The following is a 24753-nucleotide window of genomic DNA, read 5'->3' as shown; positions in this document are numbered from 1 at the left end:
CTGCAATGGTGGCTGGTGCCGCACTCTGATGTGCAGGGTGGAGAATCTCCTGTTTTTTTTCTGAAACAGCCAAATTACAGAATTAATCAAAGATAAAAGGGTAAAAGCAAAGAAGTATATCTCAAACTGTTTATAAAAGATGAGTTTACAGCGAAGAGAAAGATAGCTGATTCTACAGGTACGAGATTCAATGTTGCTGGTATGGGCACTAATAAGGAACTGAAGCAGGGTCATGACTGAGCCTTTGCACGGAAGCATAAGGAGGCACAGGGTGGATGCATGGCCTCAATGTAACTGCTATTCAAAAATGTGTTCATGTGTGTATTTTTGCTATCAGAATTGGGCTGCATGCCCAAAGTCCTGTTCAATATTTTCACTAATGACTTGGATAATGGGGTGTTGAATGTACTTATAAAAGTGGCAGAGGACACCAAGCTGGGAAGGGTTGAAAGCATGTTGCAGGACAGGATTAGAATTCAAAAGACTTTGACAAATTAGAGAATTGCTCTGAATTCAAAAAGATGAAATTCAATAAAGACAAGTGCAAAGTACTACTTTTAGGGGGAAAAAATCAAATGCACATTAAAAAATGGAGACTAACCAGCTAAGCAGCAGTACTGTTGAAAAGGATGAGGGGGTTATAGTGGATCACAAATTGAACATGAGTCAACAATATGATGAAGTTGCAAAAAAGGCTAATACCATGTGCAGTGAGTGCATTAACAGGATTGTTGTATGTAAGATTCTGCAGGTAACTGTCCTGCACTACGCAGCACTGGTGAGGTCTCATCTGGACCACCGTATCTTCAAGCATGTTAAAGGCTGTTATAAAGAGGACAGTGATCAGTTGTTCTCCATGCTTACAGAAGGTAGGACAAGAAGTAAGGGGCTTAACCTACAGGAACAGAGATTTAGGTGGGCTATTAGGAAAAACTTGCTAACTATAAGGGTAGTTAAGCTCTGCAATAGGTTTCCAAGGGAGGTTGTGGAATCTCCCTTATTGGAGGACTTTTAAGAACAACTTAGACAAACAGCTGCCAGAGACATCTGGTCACCCCAGTCTAGGTTTAGGTGGTACTCCTTCAGTGCAGGGGGCTAGACTGGATGACCTTGCAAGATCCCTTCCAATCCTACATGTCTGTAAGTCTGTGTAATGCAAACTCTCCCCTGAAGGGTTTCTAATCTACCTCCCCCCGCAACCCTGTCGCAGGTAGAAAGAGCATCTTTGACTGGGAAGCCATCGGCAGTGCAATAGGCCGTGAAAAGGGCTCATGAGCATTGCTTCCCCTGTGGGTGCAAACGCCAAGCACGGGGCAAGGGGCGGCTGCCAGCAGGAATCCCTGGCAATGCACTCAGCCCCGTGAGGGGGAGGCAGGGGCGATGCCTGGGCTCACCTGGGGGGCTGGTGCCCGGGCCTAGCTGCGCCCCACAGCGGCTGCCCCTTGGGGGGCGGGACGCTGACCCCTGTGGCGCCGGCTCGCGGGTCCCCCCCGTGAGAGGAACGGGTGCCGCCAAGGCGGGCGGTTGGGGCGGGGCGGGCGCGGCCCTGAGAGGGCGGTGAGGGGCCGGCGGGACGCAGCGGAGGGCGGGCCCGGGGGCGGAAGTCCGGCGGGCTCCCGCCTGTGGCCGGGGCAAGGCGTCGACGGCGGGGATGGCGCTGCGCAGCCCGCTGGTGTCCTGGCCCCGCATCGTGCTCTTCGGGGACTCCATCACCGAGGTACCGGGGCTGGCGGCCTCCCCCGCCCGTTCCCGCCACGCCGGGCGAGGGGGCCGGGCCTGGCGCAGGGCGGAGCTCGGAGGCTGCCGGGCCCGCTCCGCTGTGGGGTTCCCCGTGGCACTGACCAGCCGCAGCCCCAAGGGAGCCTGTGCCCCTGGCCCCATCGCCGTGTCCTGTAATCCGTACGGGCCTTTACACATCCCTGTCCACCCCCCCACACACACACACACCCACCCAATGGCCCCCTGTGGCCGTGTCCACACACCCACAATGGCCCCAAACACCCTCCCACACCCACAATGGCCCCAAACACCCTCCCACACACACAATGGCCCCATACACCTGGTGCCCCGTGTCCCATACAACCCCCCCCCACACCCAGTGGACCTGTGCACCTCTTGTCCATATCCCATACACACACCCCCCATCTAATGGCCCATACACCTCATATTCGTGTCCCATAGATGTCCCCCCACACACACCTACTGGCTCCATGGGTGCCAGGTTTGTATTGTTTTTGTTGGTGTCCAGAATGGGTCCAGCAGAGCCAGCCCAGCCATCAGACATAGCAGGCAACCACCCCACGATTTGGGGGGGGGTGGCTGTGCTTTAGGGGGATGTGGGGTCCAGGGCGGCCTGGTGGGGGGGCTGGCACCAGCGAGCAGCCCATCCCACCCGGCTGACTCCTGGCATCATTGCGGGGGGGTGGAGGCAGAAGCTGGAATGAGGCAGGGCAGGGGCTTGGGGGAAGGGGTGGCCTGGGTGCAGAGAGGGAGCACAGCAGGGATGGAAAGAGGGGCTTGGGGAAAGGGGTGGAGTGGGTGAGGGGGAGGAAGAGGCAGGGCAGGCTGGGGCAAGGTTGCTCGCTGCTGCCAGTGCCAGGTGCCCTGCTAACCCTCCAGGCTTCCTTGGAGCACACATGCCCCCCCAGAGTCTCCTGCACACCACAAAACAGATCAGGAGGTGTGGGGAGGGCTGCCGGTGGGTTGGAGGAAGCTGTTAGGGGGCTGCTGACGTATTACTGTGGCTCTTTGGCAATGTACATTGGTAAATTCTGGCTCCTTCTCAGGCTCAGGTTGGCCACCCCTGGCCTTGAGTATGTAGACTATAACCAATGTGCTCGTGCCCATGTCTGTTCTGCCTGGTAGCGTTTTCAGAGGCTACAAGCTCTCTGTATCGCTGTTGGCCTTAACTAGCAAATACAGCATTATTGAATACCACTATAGACTAGACCAAGCAAATTATTTGCCTTTTGTGTTCTGTCTATATTAACCACAAGATTAAGCACGTGTAGCGCCAATGTAAAACTGTAATTTTATCCACAGCATCACTGGTAGTTACTGTCAGTGGTTTGTCAGATTAGAATTGCTTCTCACCCAGGTGCAAGGCGAATATGTTTTCATTCGGGTCGGAATTTTCAGTGAAGCATTGGCCTGGGCTGTGTGTTAGATTGAACACCTGCCATTGGTTAAGGTTATTTTTTACTTTAAAAGAAAAAAATTTATACATATGTAATTGAGAGGGAGTTATGTTCTGATCACAAATCAGCCTGGCTACTGAATAGTTGTAGTTATGGCTCCCTGAACATGGCCCTCTAGGGGGCTGTGGGCAAAGTATTTTAGCTGCTGGTAGAATGTGCAGGGAGAATTCTGCTTTACCGTAAGAATCACTATAGTTCACATGTTGGGGCTGCAGTACATGTGGCCGTTGATGGTGTGGGTCCTCAGTGTTTATTTCTGGTTCAGTCTTCAATTATATAACTTTCCATCCAGGATTCTGTTATGAGCACTGCTTCATAGTTAAAACCAATATCGAGAGCTAGGTTTTAACAGGGAAAACAGGAAATCAGAGCTGCTTTCTACCCTCAGACAGGGTGAGGGTACATTTATCTGAGGTCAGAATTCAGTTCCTGATCCTTACCTACCCACTGAGTTTTTGTTCATTAGAGAAAGCATTTTAGAATCTGCATGCATGGTGGTACATTATGAGTGGATTTAGTCCCGCCTTGCAGCAATTCTGTAAGTTCACATGCTGGAAGTAGTTAACTGACAATGTCGCAGTCAGGAAAAATATGATTGGGACCAGAAAGAGAGCCGCAAAACAATACATTCTAATTGACCTAACTGCCTGATCAATAAAGGCATAAGTGGCAACCTGGCTCCTTACATATAAGCTGAACCGAACATACATGTAACAACCTACTGTGTACTCAAACTGATAATGAATGAATCACTATCCTAATTAGTAATGATTGTCTACTTGTGTCCAATTTGCCTGTGTTATCAGCTGGTAATTACTGTTTGGCTGTAAATTAAAGCTAATTAAAATTAGTTTAATATATAAAAGGATTTTACAGCCTAATGCAAAGAGATGTTTTCATTTTTTTAAATTTAAAGTTTGTTGTTTATTTCCATGCAAATTTTGAAAGGCAAAATGATGTGAGAATCAAAGTGAAAGGCCATAAACGGAAATGCAAGTGAACACTTGTCAAATTGAGCAGTAAAAAGTAAACAAATGACAAATAATAAAAACTAAAGGTGATTCTTTTGGTTTTAATCATCTAAGAAGTCATTAATAAAAGGTATAGAGGTTTGGGAGCATTTTTAAAAGATTCTTTAACAGTTGCGAGTGTCTCTTTAATTATGAGCAGGGGTGGCCAACCTGTGGCTCCAGAGCCACATGCGAGTCTTCAGAAGATAATATGCGGCTCCTGCTAGGAGCCGACTGTGGGGGGAAAATGGTGGATGCTCAGCACCCACTGGCAGCCCTATTAGTCGTCCCCCCCAGTGCCTCCTTCCTGCCCGCCCGCAACCCCGCAATCAGCACCTCCTCCTCTCTCCCCCGTGTCTCCTGCCCACTTCGAGCAGCTGTTTCATGGCACTGAGGCGGCGCTGGAAGGGGATGAGAGAGGATGTGGTCTGCAGCCTCACCCCTCCCTCCCCCAGCTTTTGAAGAGGTGGGGTGGAGGTGGGCACTGGGGAAAGCGGTGGAGTGGGGGGCAGGGACTGGGGAAAGGGGTGGAGTGAGGGGGCGGGGCCTGGGACAGAGCCAGGGGTCCAGCACCCCCTGGCCGGCACAAGTATCTCCTTGAATAAAGCACACAGTGACTAGCTGGTGTGGAAATTTTTAATCGAAATTTTTCTTACACCATCTAACAATGGAAGGCAAGTGCAAACAGAAAAGAAAATACACTGATGAAAATCGATGCTTCCAACAGGAGTGGGAGAATAAATACTTTTTTGTTGAACATAATGGTAAGGCCATGTATCTTCTTTGCCAGACATGTATCTCTCAGTTCAAATCTTCAAACTTGCAGCGTCATTTTGCTTTGAGCCATGCACATATGGATCAAGAAGTCCCACAAGGTGCTGAACACCGCACTTTAAAACTGAAAACTTCGAAAAAACAAACAGATGTAGAAGCCCAGTTCTTCACCAGATTTGCCAACCAATCGCAGACTGTAATGTTAGCCTCCTATTATGTGGCCTGGCACATAGCCTGGGCGAAAAAGCCCTACTCTGAAGGCGAGGTTGTAAAAACGTGCCTCACTGATGTGATTTCAATCCTGTCACCAGAGAACAAGAATCTACAGAAGAAAATTTCTGGCCTGCAGCTTTCACGCCACACAATAGAACGCAGAATCTCCAACCTGAACAGTGACATCAAATCGCAACTGCACGTGCAACTTCAGCAGTGTGAGTATTTGATCATCACTCTCAATGAGTCGTTCCATACACAGGATAAACCTCAGTTATTGGTATTTGTCCACACTGTGTCTGACAACTGTGTTGTAAGGGAAGAACTCCTCGATATGATGTCACTAAAGGACAGAACTCGTGGATGAGATCTAAAGGAGGTTGGTAGTTGATGTTGGTAGTTGTGAAAAGCCATTTGCCTTTACAGAATCTCACTGCCATTGCAACAGATGGGTCTCCATCCATGTGGGGATCTGTGAATGGATTAGTAGGGCTTTGTAAGATTGACAAGAGCTTTCCTGAATTTTGGACATTTCACTTTATTATTCATCAGGAACAACTGGTATCTAAAAATCTCAAATTTGATCACATCATGAAACCTGTCTTGCACATTGTGAATTTCATTCTCTCAAATGCACTCAATCACAGACAGATTCAAAATCTAATTGAAGAACTGGATGAAGACGACTCCCCTGCCAATTTCCCATTTCACTGCGCAGTTCGATGGCTCTTGAGAGGTAAAGTTATTTCCCATTTTTTCGAACTCCCGGAACCAGTACAGTACTGCAGTTGTTTCACAGACAAACGCTTGAGGGAGAACTGACACACTTTCCCTCAACATCACAACATCAAACCAGATCAAAAGAGAATGCAGCAGAACCCCTAAAATGGAGCACAACTAGATATGCGAGTGTGACTAAAGATCTTAAGGACAGTTTTGAGGAAAGATTCCAGGATTTGCAGCAGAAAAGACCTCAAATCAGATTTCTGACTGAACCTTTTAGTGCTGAAGCCAATTGTCTGAACCCCCCTTTGGTCACTGACAAAGCAACATCCCAGATGGAAATAATAGAACTTTTGAAAGATGAGAGATTAAAATCTGTTCAGAAGTCAGAGGGGACCCTTACTTTCTGGAAATCTGTACCAAAGGATAAATGCCGCAACATCAGAGGTGCAGCCCTAAAATTAATCTCAATGTTTGCCTTGACCTATCTTTGTGAGCCTGTTTTCTCGACACTCAAACATGTGAAATCCAAGCACCAATCCATTTTGACAGACAGCCACTTAAGAGAATTGCTATATGTGAGCACAACTGAACACAAACCAACTTCAAGGGAATTGTTGAAAGCAAAGATTGACAGAAGTCCCTCTAAGTAAAAGATTAAGTTGTTATCGTTAACTATACATTATTAATGTATAATAAATATGCATTATCAACTTATATAATGATTATGTGTGTGCATATATATATATACACACCTACACACACACACATATATAATCATTACATATTACTGTGGCTCTTTGGCAATGTACATTGGTAAATTTTGGCTCCTGCTCAGGCTTGCCACCCCTGAAGTATGAGGTAACAGATGCATAGTTCATTTATACGAGCTGCTCTGCAAACTGAAATTAAAGCTACAGGTCCACATTTAGAAATGATCAGAAAAAATCCTTGGCATCAATCAGTCACTTGTTACACACCTAGTTGATTTACTTATGTATGGCTTGATCCTACACAGTTCTTTGGCCCACAGCCTGAAATTAGTGATAGTTTGACTGTGGAAGGACAGTGCGATGTGCACTTCTCCTGTACTGTTCCCTAATGCGGTAACAAAATGTGTGGGGATTGGGCAGGGCCAACAGCAGCCTCAGGGACACACTAATGGCCTACCTTTTAGAAGATAAGAGAGGCCACATAAAAATAAAGGGCCGTTAAATTTGGTGGGTGAGGAGAAAGGACAATAAAAAATGCAGGAAGTAGAGTGACATGCTAAATTGTAATCCTAGATATGTTTTAGTTAATATCTAAACTGTGTCCCTTTCATTTAGTTTTCCTTTCAGGACAATGGTTGGGGAGTGTTGCTTGCTCAGAAATTGGTCAGGTGAGACTTGTCGAAGTTTGTATTTTAAATGTAATGTTTAGGATGAAAGAAGGCCAAGCAGTTTTTCTGTAGTAAATTATTTTAGCTTTTTTTAAAAATCAGCATTTACTTACTTATATTTGGAATTGTAAAAGGATCATATGGAATGCCTCAGTACTTTCTCTTTCAATATCTGTAAATCCTTATTAAAGGCTATTGCAAAGGTTGAGTAAATACTCTCTGATTCTGCAGTCAGAGCCATGCATATGGATCTTTGTGGCCATGTGAATCAGATTGCAGGATTGGCACCTATATATTTAGACAAACTCTACACATATACTTTATACAAACACTACATATATATTTAATTATCCCACTTGTCTACTGTGTAATCTAGTTGATTTTAGAGGGGTAGAGAGCCTTAAGGCAGGTATCCAGATGGAATGTTTTGAAATTTCTAAAATTTTGCTCTGTGAGGGGGATTTTCTTCTTGTTGTATGTGTTTGTTTCAGAAAATGTGATGTTTTAAATCGAGGACTGTCAGGTTACAATACCAGATGGGCTAACATAGTTCTTCCCAGATTGATCAGCAAAAGTTCTAATGTTGAAAATACTATTGCAATTACCATCTTCTTTGGTGCTAATGACAGTACTTTAAAAGGTAGGTTAATTTTCATTTTTTCTCTCTCAATTGTTCTCTTAAAACAAGTTTTAAGAAGTGTAATATGTCAGAGATTACCAAACAGAGTGGGACACAAAAGGATTAACATTTCTCCTGGTCCTGCTCTATCAGTTTTTTTTTTTAAATGTGTTTACTACATTACTGTACTGTTAATCATTTAAATCTCATGTGTACTTTTGGTTTTTGTTGCTCTTTCTCTGGCCAAATATTCATGTGTGAGACTATGGAGGAAATTTTCAAAAAGGCACAAATGGCTCTTAAGTGTCTAACACCCTTGGGACTTTCAGTTGGAGTTAGGTGCCTAACTCCCATTTGTGCCTTTGGAAATAGCCTTGTAATCCACTGGCTGATGGAAATTGTAGTCAGAATGTGAGAAAAGACAACAGAATGCCTTTCAGCCTCTGTTAAAGGTATGTATACTAATAAATATAAATATTCTGAGGATAATTATAAAGTCAACAGTTGGGACCAGCCCTCTGTAGGGTCCATGAACTTTTTGCAGCAATAAATTATTGTGGACTATTGTATTCTGTCCGCACATAGCATTCGTCTGTTTTCTCTCTAATGTTAGTGTGTTTTTTTTACTTTATTTTGTAACCCATTGTTCCATGATGACACTTATAGGGAGTGCTTAATCTCAGTCCTAAACTTCTCAACATTTCTTGTCTACTTGTACTGAATTGGCACTGTATGTATGACTTGAAATTTTTGTTTTAAATGTTTTTGGACATATTTTATGATGTCTTTTTCTGTTAATATTGAAAAATCCATTGTTTTTTCAGGCTATACTCAGGGCTTGTCTATAGGGAGCAGAAATGCATGCTATGGGAATGTGATTTCTAAAGCACGCTAATGTGTTGTGCACTAATTGGACTATACAGTATTATGTTAAAACACACTAGGGAACTTTTAGTGCACACCAACAGGGTCTACAGGGACAAACTGGTGTGTAATACATTTGTCCACTTTACAAATCACATCTTGTTGTGTGCATTGCTGCTCCATGTAGACAAGCCCTAAGAAGATAAATCTGCTAAATCTTTGTAATCATTTGATTTTCTATTAGGGAAGTGTACAAAAAAAAAAGAATTAATTACTCTGTTAGTGACCTTGGATCATTTTCTTTACAACATATTCCTCATTTATCAGGTTAAGCAGCAATATCCCACCTCATGCTTTATTTCTGAAAAGTACAGTTCTGAGATCAAGAAAATGTGTCTCTGTCTGAGGAAAAAACAAAAAAAAGTTTAATGCCATATCAGCTTCGCCCTGTACTGTTCAAGTCACCTTCTCTTCAGTTATTTTAAGTGGATAGGAAATTATTTACAGTACTTGCAGTTTTTCCTCTGTCTGGCTCTTATACCTTGGATTTTGCTGTATATCATTTTCCCACCACATCTGATGAATTCATGAATCATGTAGAACTTTATATTGAAAAGAAGCAAATTATCCACATTTGTATGCTGTGTAAATAAGTATTGTGTATAATTTACAATGGGCATCTTGGTTTTATATGAACAGTTGTTTCTTCCCTAAACAGATGTGAATTCCGACCAACACATTCCACTGAAGGAATATGCTGATAATTTAAAAAGCATGATACAATATCTGAAGTCCATAGATATTACTGAGGACAAAATTATTTTGATAACACCACCCCCTCTCTATGAACCAGCTTGGGAAAAAGAGTGCATTGCCAAAGGTAAAAGGAATTCTCCCAGTTTGGGGATTAAAAACAAGTAGAAAGGTTGTCAGTGTGGGTGTCCAAGTTGCTGACCTCCAGACTGACAAAGGATTTGCTCGGTATTTGTGCCAAACTGCACGTTTATTGTCTGAGCCAATGGAAAGAAGCTGCTGGTAGGTCTGCTAAACATCTGTGGAATATCCATGTGGACAAGCCGATAGCTAATTAATAACATTCTTTTAAAACTGCAGTTTTCATTGGGCTATTCATTAATGTAATTGGTAGGAAAAGCTGCACTTTAAAAACTTAGGGTTTGTCTCAGAACATTTTTTATTTATATAAAAGATGGTGACTGGATAATATTTAAGCTCTGGGCTCCTGTATTATTACATTATAGATGGTGTAGTCTGACCATGCTGTGCCTTAACACCCTTTGCAAAGCAGCCTCCAAAGTGGGTAGCAATGCAGCACGGTACACCTTGGATCATTTTCTTGCTGTTACAACATATTCCTCATTTATCAGGTTAAGCAGCAATATCCCACCTCATGCTTTATTTCTGAAAAGTACAGTTCTGAGATCAAGAAAATGTGTCTCTGAGGAAAAAACAAAAAAAAGTTTAATGCCTTATCAGCTTCTCCCTGTACTGTTCAAGTCACTCTTACAATGGAGACATAACACTGCCTAGTTCCTAGTGGGGAGCCTTCCTGACCTCAGCTGGTGTCAATTGTCATAGCTTCACTGACATCAGCTTTTACAGTTTGCACCAGCTGAATGGCTGCCCCCAGGTGCTCATATGTGTTTGGACAGCCTGTGCAGTGTCAAGGTATTTGCACTTCAAAAATAATCCTGACAATGTTATTAGTCCATTCCTTGATGGAAATGGTAGAATTATCCATCATAATGCAAAAAAGACAGAAGTGTTCAATAAATATTTGTTCTGTATTTGGGAAAAAAACAGATGATATCGTCTCATATAGGGTGATAACACTCTTTCCAGTCCACTGGTGTCTCTAGAAGATGTTAGAATCCACTAAAGTTAGACAGTTTTAAATTAGCAGGGCCAGATAGCTGGCTCTTTTAAAATTCTTGGATGCAAGTTAAGGACCAGTAATGTTGTGGACCAGTAATATTGATTTTCAATAAGTCTTGGAGCAATGGGGAAGTTTCAGAAGACTGGAAGAAAGCTAATGTTGTGCCAGTTTTTAAAAAGAATAAATAGAATGACCCAAGTAATTTTAGACCTGTCAGCCTGACATTGATACCAAGCAAAATAGTGGAGCAACAGATATAGGAGTCAATAAAGAATTAAAGGAGGGTAATGTAATTAATGCAAATGCGTTTATGGAGAATAGAGCCTGTCAGACTAACTTGGTATTAGATTATAGTTTGGTTGATAAAGGTAATAGTGATGACATAATATACTTAGATACCTGTAAGGCATTTGACGTAGTACTGCACGACATTTTGGTTAAAAAACTAGAATGATAAAAAATTGACATGGCACACATTAAACTGATGGATTTCACTGATTCAGATTAAGTGGAAGGGGTAACATCTTGGAGGTGGTCACTTGAAATGCAGGGGGCAGTTGGGGGTTAGATTGTTAGAGGGAAGTTTCATTGCATTGAAACAGGAGCTCGACTATAGGTTAATTGGTGCTCAAGGCACATGGAGCATCAATTTCTGTACAGTTGCATCTGACATGGGGCAACTGATTTCTAATAAATTTGCACTTTATATATACTCTTATCCCAGGTTTCAGTGGTAGCTGTGTTAGTCTGTATCAGCAAAAAAATAAAATAAACCGAGGAGTCCTTGTGGCACCTTAGAGGCTAACAGATTTATTTGGGCATAAACTTTCGTGGGCTAGAACCCACTTCATCAGATGTATGAAGTAAAAAATACAGGAGCAGGTATAAATACATGAAAGGACATGGATTGCTTTACCAAGTGTTAGATCAGACTAATGAGATAAATCAATTAACAGCAGGATACCAAGGGAGGAGAAATAACTTTTGAAGTGGTAAGAGAGTGGCCCATTACAGACAGTTGACAAGAGGGTGTGAGTAACAGTAGGGAGAAATTAGTATTGGGGAAATTACGTTTAGGTTTTGTAATGAGCCAACCACTCCCACTCTTTATGCAGGCCTAATCTGATGGCATCTAGTTTGCAAATTAATTCCAGTTCCTCAGCTTCACGTTGAAGTCTGTTTTTGAAGTTTTTTTGTTGAAGAATTGCCACTTTGAGGTCTGTTAATTGATTTATCTTGTTAGACTGACCTAACACTTGGTAAAGCAACCCACATCCTTTCATGTATTTATACCTGCTCCTGTATCTTTTACTTCATACATCTGATGAAGTGGGTTCTAGCCCATGAAAGCTTATGCCCAAATAAATTTGTTAGTCTCTTAGGTGCCCCAAGGACTCCTCGGTTTTTTTTTACTCTTATCCCAGGATCTCAAAACATTTTACCTAGACAGATAAGTAGTTTGCTTTAGTTTCTCCTCTGTAAAATAAGGCTAAGAGAAGTCCCGTGTCACCCAGAACACAGATGGACAGGCTTGTGATTAGACATCACCTCTCTTAACTCTCTTCTATCTGTTGGGGGCATAGGAGCATTGGAAGTTGTAAATACGTTATGCGGATAAGATGTACATAGGTGTTGGACAAAAAGCACTGGCTAAAGGCAAGCCTAACACAGAACAGAGGTGCTATGCTATGTTCTTACACAGCTCTGCCACTGCTTCTTAATTCTCACCAGCCACACTTCGTCTGAACCAAAGTTTATTTTCAAATTAATCTCAAAAAACAGCAAGCTACAACAGAAGGCTTTTAAGGAGACGGATTTAGCTCCCACTTGCTTTAAAATTTACAAGGTTCAAATTTTAGTTTGAAATGGTTTAACATTCAATGAAAATCACATACAGTAGATAGTGACATAGTCTGATTTAATTCCTGTGTTCTAGTTCATTTAATATTTTCTTAACTTCCAATAGGTGACAAATTAAACCGCTTCAATTCTACCACCGGAGAATATGCCAAGGCATGTGTTCAAGTAGCTAGCGATTGTGGGACTGAGGCTCTTGATCTGTGGACACTTATGCAAAAGAATAATCAGGTATGAGGTTCAGAAAAGAAGTTTGTGAAAATGCTGAAGTGTCTTGTGTAAAGCAATAGTTAGTACAGAGCTTGGGGAGGAACTGAATTGTCAATCTTGAAAAATAAAACAAGAAATCATGGGTTATAGTTTACCCTATTTGGGAGGAAACATGAATCCAGAATACTTCATGCTGGGCTAGGAAAACACTTAAGGTGATTTGTGTAAATACAACTGAATATTGTGTTTGGTTATCAGACAATAATATATGACTGCTCTAAATATAAGTAGTATGCCACTTCGCTGGAACTTCCTTTCTAAAGGCAGTCAGCAGTTGCATCGCAATATACTTTGTAAGAATATTTGCATAAGTCGCCTTCCTGAAGTGCAACTGGCTGACCATCACCAGAAGCTGAATTTAGGCCAGATTTTAAAGAAGTGCAGTGCACCCAGCAGCTCTTATTCTGACACTTTGAGCTCTTGAAAATCTGCCTCTGTTTTCCATCTGCTGAGCTTTTTTGAAAGTCTGATCATTTACTTTGATCACATTTGAGCTCTTTTGAAAAACTTGACCCTAGCAGGTAATTCAAGTTTGGCAAAGTAGATCTTTTGAGACAAATAGAGTAGATTCAATATTTTGGTTGCCCCGGTTCATCAATTGATAATTTTCTTATGGGTATCAGTGACATAAGAAATACAGTACATTTACCTGTCTTTCTATCCTTTCATAATCTTCGAAAAGTTTCTTAGAACTGAGATTGATTAAAAACTACATTTTGTGACTACAGTTTATCGCATGGTATTATGAAATTAGCTATTATGATCTTATATTTTTTGTTTCTTAAAGATTTATTTAAATTAACTTCCCCCCTCCCCCCATAGGACTTTTCTTCCTATCTATCGGATGGACTTCATTTATCAGTAGTGGGAAATAATTTTTTAGCAGCTCAGCTTTGGTCTCTGCTGGAGAAGAAGATTTCCACATTACCTATGCTGTTTCCTTACTGGCGTGACGTAGATAATCAGAATCCTGAAGTTAGCCTTCGTGGGAAATCCTGATCAGTAACATATTGACCAAGTCTGTTGATGGACAGGAGAAAATGTGTATTCAGCAAAATACTCCTAGTGTTTTTCTTAGAGAAAAGATAGTATTGATGCAAGTTCTCTCTCAAATGTTATGGTTTATGGAAAAATAAAGTTACCTTTAGACATTCCATGGTATGTTTTAAATAGGTTAATACAATTTTGTCAATGACTGAACGTATTAAAGCTCTGTTGGACAGTTGATTTCAAGTGTAAATTTCTGACCTTTGCCAACACAAACCAACATGCGGCTTCAATATTGTCATTATTACTGACAAAGGTTTTTAAAACTTTCACTAATGTGGAGTACAGGACATGTGCTCAAGGACTGTCAAAAACCTCCCTCAGCTTTGAATGGGCAAATTTCAAATTTTGAATTCTTTGTTCCTTTGGTTAGGAACCTCCCAGTCATGAGAGATTCTAAATATTTCAAATCATAGAGCACCAGCATCTACTACCTGCCAGAGTTTTCCACAAGCTCTGTCACTTCTTAATTGAGGTTGTGAAGCTAAGCAGCATTCAGCATGACTAAGTGTGTCATTAATACGAAATAATCCCAGCTCCTAGTGTCAAAGAATTTTAACATGTGGTGCTGCAAGCCAGGATTTAGGAAGCTGAAAATAATACAGCTGTAATGGGAACTTAAAGGACTTCAGGCTTTGGCTCATAGCAAAGACACACTTTCAGTAGTTTGAACATAAAAAGTACTTTACCTGGCTACGTCTTTAGCAGGATTGGTTTAGACCTCCAGTGTAATTGAAGGGATTTAGGTCAGAAATTACTTCCTGTGCTCTATGCATCCTTTTTTATACCTTGGGTGTTCTATCAATCAGTACACCCTAGTGTTAGTTAATGTTAGATCCTAATCACAATTGCTTGCTTGATCTACTACTCAACAAAAAAGATTGTCATTGCCTGAGGCAGGGTTCCCAAACTTTTTTCCTTGAGGCCCACCTGTGTAGCTGCAATAGGCACTCTGGCCCCCTGCTGCCTCCCTGGGCTCCCCACCCATCACCCATCCCTAGCTGCCCCCCATTGCCCAAGCACCTTGCTGTCTCTCCTCCGCTTTGCCCTGAGCTCCCTTCCAGGGCCTTGCACCCCAGGCCCGCCCCGCTCCTTGCCTCTTAACCACCTTGTCCGGAGAGTGGAGCCTGCTGTATGGGCACCAGCACTGAAGGCAGTGCTGCTGCCGGCAGCGGCGCAGCAATACGGATGGCATGCTAAGTATTTACATGCCGCACTTACTCCTATGCTGCTACTGGTGTTGGCACTGCTTTCAGAGTGGGGCACCCAACCAGCAGCCGCCACTCAATGGCTGAGCCTGCAGTCCAGGGACACCCCTTGGCCATACACCTCTATGGGAAGGGGGGGAACCTAGGGCGCACCTGTGAGTTCCGCAGGGGAAAGCCCTGCTGCATGTGCCTCCCTGCCAGGCTGGCAGCCTTGGCCCCCCAAGATAGCCAGGGGCTCCAGCCTCAGCCCCCCAAATAGCCACGGCTCATGGGGTGCAGCAGCAGGCAGTGGGAATGGCCATGAAACCTCCAGCCATCCTGGGAGCTGCCACTTCTAGGGTCGGCCCTGTCTCCTCACCCACTGCCTGGCAGCTCTGCTTCACCCTCTGCCACCCACCAGGGGCACTGTGTTCCTCCGGCCCTGGGCGGGGGCTGTTGCTGGCTGCCAGTCTGCCAACATAGTTTGGGGTGGCAAACCCCTCCCCCATACCCTCTCCTCAGCTCTGCCCATGGCAGACCACCCAGGACTGTGTCACACCCCATTTTTGGGCCACAGCCTAGGAACTCCTGGTTTAAGGTGATTCCACATCCTAATGAAGGGATTTCAAAACCACCAGTAATCACTGAATGAATGGTCAGCTCTGCATTCTCCAGAAGTAGCCCAGCCTGACCTAGTCAGAATGTAATTCCTTCAGTCATGCACCCTGAGGTATGGCACACACAAAACGGGGGTGAAAGACTTGCTCTTGGAAGTGCATAGAGCAGTGGTTCTCACTTTTTTTTTTGCGGACCACTTGAAAATTGCTGAGGGTCTCAGCGGACCACTTAATGATCTTTCCAAATGTTGTTTGTACCGTTAGCTAACTATTGTAAAGCGCTTGGGATAAAAGCGCTACATTAAAAAAACAATAAATAGATAAATTCTACAAATAAAAGCACACAACTCCTATTTTAATATCAGTCATCTTACCTCTCTAATGCGATGGACGTGCCCTCTCTCCCCCACCGCGGCAGCCCCCGAGCTGGGGCTGGGAAGCAGGACCATCTCTCCCCGGCAGCTGCAGCCTTGGAGTTGGGGAAAGTTGCCTCTTTCTCTGGCCACTGCAGCCCTGCACATCCCAATTCCTCCCATCCCCTCTTCTCACCCCACTGCCCCCTCCTACCTACCCCCTATTCCCCTGCAAGGCCACCTCACCTTACACATGCATCTTCTCCAGGGTCCAGGCACCTAATTAGTGGAGCCATGCTTGCGTGGCTCCACTAATTAGGTGGGAGGCCCTTCATTCTCTCGTGCAGCTGACCAGGCGCGCACCTTAGAAGGAACTACCTGTGGACCACCTGAATGGTGCTCACGGAGCACTGGTGGTCCACCGACCACAGTTTGAGAACCTCTGGCTTAGAGGGTTTAGATAAACGGGACCAAATGCCCACTCAAGAACCCTTACTCAAACTAGCTAGTTCCTTGCTGGAAATGAGCTGCTTTAATTTGTGTAGTCTAGGGTGAAAATATTCTATTTGCTTATGTGTCTCTAGAATTCAAGCAACAACCCCAAAATCACAGCAAAATTTAGAGATCCATTCCATTATCAACTCAGATCAGATACCTCAATTATTGTTCCCTTTGGGTCAAAAGGGGCTTGGCTAGAATGCAAATGATTGCTATCTGGAAGACACCTGAGGCCTAAACAAGCCTTGGGTTTGTCATCATTGCTATTAGTATTTAAAAAAAAAAAAAAAAAACCTTCAGTTTCCACATGCACAGGGATTCAGTCCTGCTGCTATTTATAAGCACAAATGCATTAGTTGCAGAAGTTATGGAATTTTTCACACACAAGTGAAGGTAGTAAGAAACATACTCAAAAATAAGAACGATCACTGGTTTTGTGCTGAAGGAATGGAGCAAAGTGTATCAAGATTGGAGCATGACGTTTTGCTGCTTACTAAAGATTTTGATTGAGGAGCACTAGTGTCTTAGGTAAAAATCCTATCTGTGAGAACTGGCAAGTCTTAGTTTCAATGAAAGAGTCATCATCCTATAAAAAGCTTTTATTATTCCGTTGTACTGAAAGTTAAATTTAACTCAAACAAATTTTATGGCTACACAAATCAAATCCAAAAACCAGTGTAACTAAAATAATGATTAGTTAGATATGAATACCATAAGGCACAAGTTCAAGTATTAGTGTAACAAGTATCCTGGGAAACACACAATTCTTTTGTCACAGGTTTGGTTAACTGCCATCAAATATTAAAAATACAAGTTCTCCCATAGTTAAGCTTTCCTGGCTGATGAACACATCTGCTTTCCAGTGGACATTTAAAACAGCTGCAAAACCATTCTAAACAAAGTTTATATAAATTAAAGTTACATTATGACATGATTATGGCGTAAGATAGATGAAGAGCGAACATCTTTCTGTAGGACCCAAGCAGTAAATAGTTGCCCTATGATTCTACTGTGACAGTCCATCTGTTAATACATACGAAAATAACTTTCATGTAACATTCATAGCAAACAGATTACACTATTCACATCTCTGCCTTTGGAAATAAGCTTATCAACTTAAAGGGGCACCACTCCATTAAGTTATAGGCTTTTTATATTACACTACTATAATACCCTCTTGGAAACCGTACAATTAAAAAGGTTTCCTTATTAATTTTGTCCTTTCATATTTGGCAAACCTTGATTTTTATCAGTATTTAGAAATGAGCTGAAATTAATCAGTGTTATTCATCAGTATCTGTGCAACTAAGAGTAGTATTTTTCACACAAACTGCTACTCTAGCAAGAGCTCATAAATTATATGTGGGTCCTATGAGTGGCTTTTCTTTTTAAAATTTCTTGGCAACAGTGTTATGTATATAAAAAAGTTGAATCACAGAAACCACTTCAGACTGAAACAACCATTGTAAAGGTCAAAACCTAAACTAATTAGGTCAAAATCTAAACTGTGTGTCCTTTCAACATAAGCAGCTGTTCTTTTCTTTCCACTCCCCCAGGCAGAGGTCTGTAATTATAAGGTGTTCTTTCAAGAAATGCTTCATTCAGAATGGGAAGACTTATACAAAAGCTATTTTTCAGCAATGTGGGTTATAAAATGTAGGGAAAAAAAATAATTGTGCGATTAAATTCAGATCTCAGCATCGGGGACCATTTTCAATGAACTATACGTGTGGCTTCCATTGATTTTAAAGGAAGTTTTAGAACTGAAACCCAGAGTAACTCTCAACGCGTATCACTTCATTGTATTTATCAGACTGTTTAAAATACAATTTGTACCTATCTCACTGCTCTGATCTTTGTTTGCAAATAAAATAATTGTATACTGTTTAGGATACCTAAACTGCTACATGCTCTAGTCTATGCAGAAAACTCACTACAGTTTGTTTTTTTAAAAACACCCAAAACCATGATTTTGTCTATCTGTGTTGTTCCAACTACAAAAAGTTGAGTTATAAAAATGCTAATATACACAACCTAATATTCAGCAGGATGTACCACTTTACACCACAGGTTGAAGGAAATAGTAAAGGTTAAGAAACTAGAAAAACCAAATCCAAAAGCTTCAAAACAAGCTAGTTTTAGTCTGGATGTTTTTCTTTGTTTTAAAAAGATGTAATTGTCTAATAAGCTAAGGAAGGTCATACACATGACCAGCATCTGCAGTAGGTCACTTCCTTATTTCCCCAGTCTTCCATCCCATCACAAAATATATCTCTATCTATCTATCTGTATTTATATAAACAAAATGGTTTTAGATCAAATCGATGAACATTTATTTTGCACACAGTCATGAGGTTGGAAGGCAGCGAGATGCTAGCATTCGGTTTCTTTGCTGTCCACTCGATTTTGGCGCTGTAGTTTAAAAGATGATGCTTTCTCACTCCTAGTGACAGGATGATCTGTAAGATCCTCAAAAGATTTAGCAGCTGAACTGCTATTTGGGAAAGGGTCCTTCTCAAAACAATCTTCATCAACATGAGAGTCAGTACTTGGGTCCTCCTGAATAGTGTCCATCCTTTGGTGGTCCAGTTTTGGTGCTGCAGCTACTACGGGCACTGCTGTGGTGGGCTGCAGGGGCTGGTGTCGGCTTGTCGACTGCGCGGTCGGAAAGGGCTTGACAATTCGAACAGACGCTGAGTCCATACTGCTGAGCATCTCAACATTCTGCAAGACACAACAGCTCAGTCAGGTGGGGGTTGGGGGGGATTTTTTTCTAATTTGGAATTCAACTTTTTTTCGCTGTCCTTTCACAAGGAGAGCAGACCAAACACCACATTCCTTTTGGGGTTTGGCTACTTGGGGAGGAGAAAGTTACAGTAATTCATAAATAAAAGTTGTCACCTGATGGCTTTGGGGAGCCTTCCAGAAAGAAGAGAAGCTTTAAAATTCAAGGCAAGACATTCTGATGTGACCTTACACTTGTCAAGTCTAAACCCAAACAGTTGGCCTTTTGTCTAGTTCAGCTGATCATTCTCGTATGTTATAAATTATGATGTGCTGGCACTGACTTTTAGAAGACTGGCTAAGTTAAACATCCTTACAGGGTGTCGTGGTTTGTGCAGGTTCTAGTCTGCTGCCACTCCTGTTCAATGTGAGGCAATTCAGGGCGGTGGGGTGAGCTGGTGTGTCTCCAATATGCAGTTTATGCCTATTTCACTGGAGCCAATTAATGCAACTACAAAGACTGACAGAAGTGATGCCAAATGCCCTCAGTTGATAGAATATGCCCCACCTTTTGTTAGTCAAGTTTACAATCTAGGGGGTTATCTTTGTATCTTAACTGTTCTGGTGTGTCCAGGGGCAGCCGTGGCTGCAGATTTATAGATGATTATCTAGATTGACCTCCTGCATAACACAGGCCACAGGACCTCCCTGAATTAAATCCTGCTTCAAGTCCAATAGCTGTAGCAGGAACAGCAGCATATCTTTTAGAAAAAATATGCAATCCTAATTTAAAGATTTCCAGTTACGGAGATGCTACCACAACCCCTGGTAAACTGTTCCAATGGTTAATAAAGAGGGAGGGGGCACAGAGAGGTGAAGAGATTTGCCCAAGGTCACACTGTAGATCAGCAGTAGAGTCAGGAAGAGAACCCAGATATCCAAGTCCTTGTCCAGTACCCTACGCACCGGCCATGAGTGCTTTTGATTTACTTTGGTTTAGACAAAAGATCGCGCCCTTGCAGTCTTGAGAGTGCAAGGTCACAATGTGTGCTACTGGGGCTGCAATTTAAGACCACTCCAATGGCAGTTGGTGCAGAATGTATCGCTTGTTAGGCAGTGTTTCTTGCAGGGGGCACATTACACCTCTGCTGTGCCATTGTACCAGCTTCTAAAGTGTCTCCAGAAAGAAGTTAAGGTACAAAGATGAGACGATTTTGGCGATGTTGTCTGAGACCGGCCGCTTTCACTATATGATACTTTGGCAGTTGAGATGCTCAAGCTAATAGCACCTTGGTTTACGTATAAGTGGGGCTAGAGGCAGGGATTTCTCAGTACGGAGTCCTTGATTCTGGCATATGCTTCCCCCACTGGTTTACAAGATCTCACATTTATTGACCCTCAGGATCATAGAATCATAGAATATCAGGGTTGGAAGGGACCCCAGAAGGTCATCTAGTCCAACCCCCTGCTCAAAGCAGGACCAAGTCCCAGTTAAATCATCCCAGCCAGGGCTTTGTCAAGCCTGACCTTAAAAACCTGTAAGGAAGGAGATTCTACCACCTCCCTAGGTAACGCATGGATCATTCTTCAAGGCCTCTTCTGCAGGTTAAATGAGTGGTGAAGAGGGTTTTTGTTGCATCTGGGAGGGTTCTAATGTTAACAGATCAGGTTGTCTGTTCGTTTTATTAATGAAGATTGTACATACGCCCAAAGCACTGAACATGTACATTTAATTACACTGAAATAAAAATGAAAGAGTCTTGGAATGGGCTACAACTATATAGGTACTTATATGGCCTGCTTCACCACAGTATGAACTAGCAGGAAGTGTCACTGCCTGAAAAGTGACAGATCCTTCAGCCCTGTGACAGAAATTCCAGTGACCAACTGGAAGCAGCCCAAGGATCACAGTGTGAGAATCTACAGTTTCAGCTGGAATATCCAGCTGCTAAAAGGATATTCTGTTACTAAAAGGCCACTTTGCAAGGAATAACTAATTCACTAGGTAGAGACTTTTCTGCAACTGCTGAAGTCATCAGATTAATACTTCTGCCTCTGGAAACTCAGTTTTATTTGCATCACTTGGCCTAGGGACAAGTGTTCAGTGGTTGAAACTTGCTGAGCACACACCCAGACAGGAACTTGAATGCAGACACTTGTCACAGGACACACAGCTTTGCAGAACAAAGCAGCTTCCTGCATAAGATGCCCTGGCCAGTGCTCGGGAGCGAGTGCACCTTCAGCGAGTTAAAGACGTCACCACTCACAGACGCAAAAAGCAAAAGCCACAATATTTCATTTAAGCAAAACTAACATTCCCTCTAGAAGAAAAAAACTCAACCACAAAACACCCAACTTCTGTTTCATCTGGCAGAGTTTCTGTGCAGAAGACACCATGGCTGGCTTTCATTTCTTTGAGGATTATTCCAAAAATGTCTATCAAGATCATTCTTTCTAATAAACATTACATTTCAAAGCTGTTAACATACAGTTAAAACAATTACTGCTCCTTGAAAGCAGCAAACTTACACTCGGACAAAATAGAGATTTTGTGTTCTCTTCATACTGCTTATCCAATTTTTTGTCCTATAAAGGAAACAAACCGAACAGTCAGTCCTATATTGTTTGCGGACCAGATGAAGACACATTCTTTTCCCCTCACAGCCCATTACACTCCCAGCCTTGAACTGCAGCCAGCTGATTCCCCTTCCATAGATAGCCAATATTACCTCAGCAGGGAAGAGAAAAAGTAGTAGAGAGAGGCTCCTTTGCAATTAACACATGCAGTGACTCCTGTACAAGAAACCATCCTTATTAGAGAACCTCCCACCTGGAGATACTATGTCAAAGTATCCATGAGTAGGGCTCCTAGGCACCACAAGAATACAAATCTCCTCCTCCTCCTCCTCCTCCCCCCCAACACAACCGAGTTGAGTACTGTTTAAGCAACTGATTTTTGTTGGTTCCTCGAGTGGTCAATTAAACCTGTAAATGTATCTGAAATACTAGAAAGGCTTGCAGCAAAACGTATACTTCTACAGTATTCACTGCTGCTTCCTCATAATAAGTGCAAATGCCCATTTCTGGGGGTTGTTTAATTAATTCCCTGCTGACGGCCAAGTTATTTCTCCCAGAGTGGGCTGACTTTCAGCGGTTCTGCTCTCTAATGTAAGCTAAAGGATTCTTAGGAAACTGTTGTTTTGGAGACTGAGGGCAGACTTTGCCACACCTGATGTGATCTGACAGACTCAGGGTTAAATTATTCTGTTTGCTACAACAGGCAACTTCCGCTTCTCTCCTGAGGATAGAGCCTGACTCCAAGCACAGTGTCAGCACTCGAAGTGAGGATCATCATCATCTATTATGTAATTCTAAGCAGCACTAGCTAGCCAAAATAAACAACCCCAAATTAACGTTTATCCACTGATGCAATCTTCTAATGTTAATAGGAAGTGTTTTGGTAACATTAGGGTTCATTACAAAGGGCCCTACAGAAGTTCGTGGAATGTTAAGTCCCAAATAGTAACAGTTTTACCTTCATGGGCTCTTATCTGCTAAAAACTTACCCCCTGGATCTTTGCCATTACATGTACGAATAAGTTCCGTCTACAATATGATCAAACTGTTCAGTCACCTTAAAGTAGGTTTACTCACCACAAAATGGACAAGAATACTGAGAGGAATCCAAAATAGCAAGGAAAACACAAGTACGGAGCCCACTATATTGTCTGCAAGGAATTTCCCTGTAAACAAGTCCAAACCAATTAGTTATATGCCAAAGACAACATACAAACCCTGCTTATGTACATAAATATAGGTCCTGATTCTGCCATCTTTACTCATGACGAACCCTACTAAAGGATTGGGCCCATATAAAATATCTGTTCAGAAACGTAAACCTCAAAGATGCTTAAAGTCACAAATCCTTTTCTCTGCCTCCTTTAACTCTTTAGTACTAGATGTTGCACAATATTTCACATTAGCAGGCTGGGATCCAGGTGCGCTTAGTTCTCCAAGGCAAATCTTTCATGACAGTGAGCCCCCTCTCATGCCAATTCACAACTCTGACCTCATGGGGTAAACAACAATTCACATGCCTACTCTAATACTATGCTTACTCCCAAATATCAAGAGACACACAATACTTCTGTTTGAAGTTACTAAGTAGTTTTAATATTATCATCTGGAAAACTGCACAGTTCTTAGATCTTATAAGACTTTAGTTCAGAAGACTGAAAGCCATTTAATTACCCTGCAGATAATATGGCATTTACCTTGAATTTACACTGTCTGTTACCCTATCATTACAGAATCCTGTAATTGATATCTTTTGATATGGTTACAACACAGTGAGGAGAGCTGTTATACCAGGACATAACTCCATGCTTTGTGTTGTAAGGTGCAAGATTAGTAACAACATACATTCAGCCACCTGAGGAGTGTGTGGATTCAGTATTACCCCCACCTTGCAGTGCATTACTTTACACTGTGATATTTATTAACTGAAAATTCCGCATGTCTGCCTTGAAATCCCTCTTTAAAGATCCATTTAACTGTGCTGCCTATAAGCAAGTCACCTATTGTTACTCCTTTTCCTCTGACTTCTGTCTACTGATTGGTCTTTAAATTAAAGGCTTCTTGGAGCAGAACCATCCTTCTTAAATGCTTGGAAAGTGCCTGGCAAATAATAACAATAGAGCAGGAAATGCAAGAATACTAACTGTAGCTTTAAAGATTTAGAAGGTGACATCAATATTTTCAGTTCTAACACGATGCACTAAGTTACATTAGAAAGACAACTTCTACCCAGTCCCACCTTCCGAGATATGAACAGTGATTTGTGGGAGGTCAAGCCACCCATGAGTCCCTACCTGGCCCGCACACAGTAAGAACAGTCAGCCGCCAATCTGATTCTTTGCACAGTGCCTTCAGGGTAGAAGTAACTGGGAATGTAGGTGCCTCAGCAAATTAAAAAAAAAAACAGTTGGATTACTTAACTTACCAAAAGTATTGATACTAAGCTGATCGATGAAATCCCAAAATCGTTCAATCACATCCTGCACTTGCTTCTCACATTTGCCCTGCAAAAGCAAACATTTATTTCAAAGAATGATCTTATATTACTTAAACCTTAACCATCCTGGTTGCAGAGCATGGAAAGGATGTAATATGAAACAACTACACAGTCAAAATGTATTTTGCATAGTTTATGGACATGTATTTACACCATTTTTCAATGACCGTGGTCCATTTCTGACTAGCTACAGTGACTGCTCTGAGGAAAGTCTCTGTTTTGATTTGCTTGTCTAAAAAGAGCTCTTAGAATCTAATTGTAACTTAAATCCATTAAAGCAGAGCAGTGTTTGACTGAGGTTTGTTAGTGCCTGTTCAAAGCTTAGGAGGCCTAGGAGGGTTAAATTTTCAAAAGTGACTTTGGCACTAGACAGCCTAATTCTCACTGAAAGTCAATGGGTCTAAAGAGCTTAGGCACCTAAGTCTCCTTGGAAAACGTTACCCCTTGAATT

The 24753-nt window shown here is 42.3% G+C and overlaps 2 protein-coding genes across 6 annotated transcripts in view; one reads left to right on the top strand and one right to left on the bottom strand.

Moving 5' to 3' along the window:
• Positions 1-1589: 1589 nt before the first annotated feature.
• Positions 1590-14027, top strand: IAH1 (isoamyl acetate hydrolyzing esterase 1 (putative)). Of its 5 annotated transcripts, none has more exons than XM_037894090.2 (6): positions 1592-1717; positions 7246-7298; positions 7790-7938; positions 9500-9661; positions 12642-12763; positions 13625-14027. In XM_037894090.2, the coding sequence occupies exons 1-6, from the start codon at positions 1652-1654 to the stop codon at positions 13799-13801; spliced, it is 729 nt and encodes a 242-aa protein (XP_037750018.1). In that variant the 5' UTR covers positions 1592-1651; the 3' UTR covers positions 13802-14027. The 5 variants fall into 5 exon arrangements, 4 of the variants coding, with proteins under 4 accessions (XP_043398214.1, XP_037750018.1, XP_043398213.1 ...); XM_043542277.1 differs by lacking the exon at positions 1592-1717 and adding an exon at positions 4762-4971; XM_043542279.1 differs by lacking the exon at positions 7246-7298 and having other exon boundaries at positions 1590-1717.
• A 3061-nt stretch (positions 14028-17088) lies between these two features.
• ADAM17 (ADAM metallopeptidase domain 17) overlaps positions 17089-24753 on the bottom strand; it is a 71349-nt gene continuing 63684 nt past the window's right edge. Inside the window, exons 16-19 of the mRNA XM_037894089.2 lie at positions 24231-24309; positions 22883-22971; positions 21758-21814; positions 17089-19228 (exon numbers count right to left, since the gene is read on the bottom strand). Coding sequence (XP_037750017.1) covers positions 18878-19228; positions 21758-21814; positions 22883-22971; positions 24231-24309 — 576 coding nt within the window. The 3' untranslated portion in view covers positions 17089-18877. The remainder of the gene's footprint in view (positions 19229-21757; positions 21815-22882; positions 22972-24230; positions 24310-24753) is intronic.

Source organism: Chelonia mydas, chromosome 3 (genome assembly GCF_015237465.2).
Source record: "Chelonia mydas isolate rCheMyd1 chromosome 3, rCheMyd1.pri.v2, whole genome shotgun sequence".
NCBI classification, from domain to species: domain Eukaryota; kingdom Metazoa; phylum Chordata; order Testudines; family Cheloniidae; genus Chelonia; species Chelonia mydas.
Note: the sequence above shows the minus strand (reverse complement) of the source record. Positions and strands in the feature narration are given on the sequence as shown.

What these genes read in the sequence shown, in the direction of transcription:
- IAH1 (XM_037894090.2), top strand. Translation starts at nt 1,652, where the DNA reads ATGGCGCTGCGCAGCCCGCTGGTGTCCTGGCCCCGCATCGTGCTCTTC. An exon ending in CTTGCTCAGAAATTGGTCAG is followed by an intron (nt 7,299 to 7,789) that starts GTGAGACTTGTC and finishes TGTTTGTTTCAG; the next exon opens with AAAATGTGATGTTTTAAATC. An exon ending in AAAAGAGTGCATTGCCAAAG is followed by an intron (nt 9,662 to 12,641) that starts GTAAAAGGAATT and finishes AACTTCCAATAG; the next exon opens with GTGACAAATTAAACCGCTTC.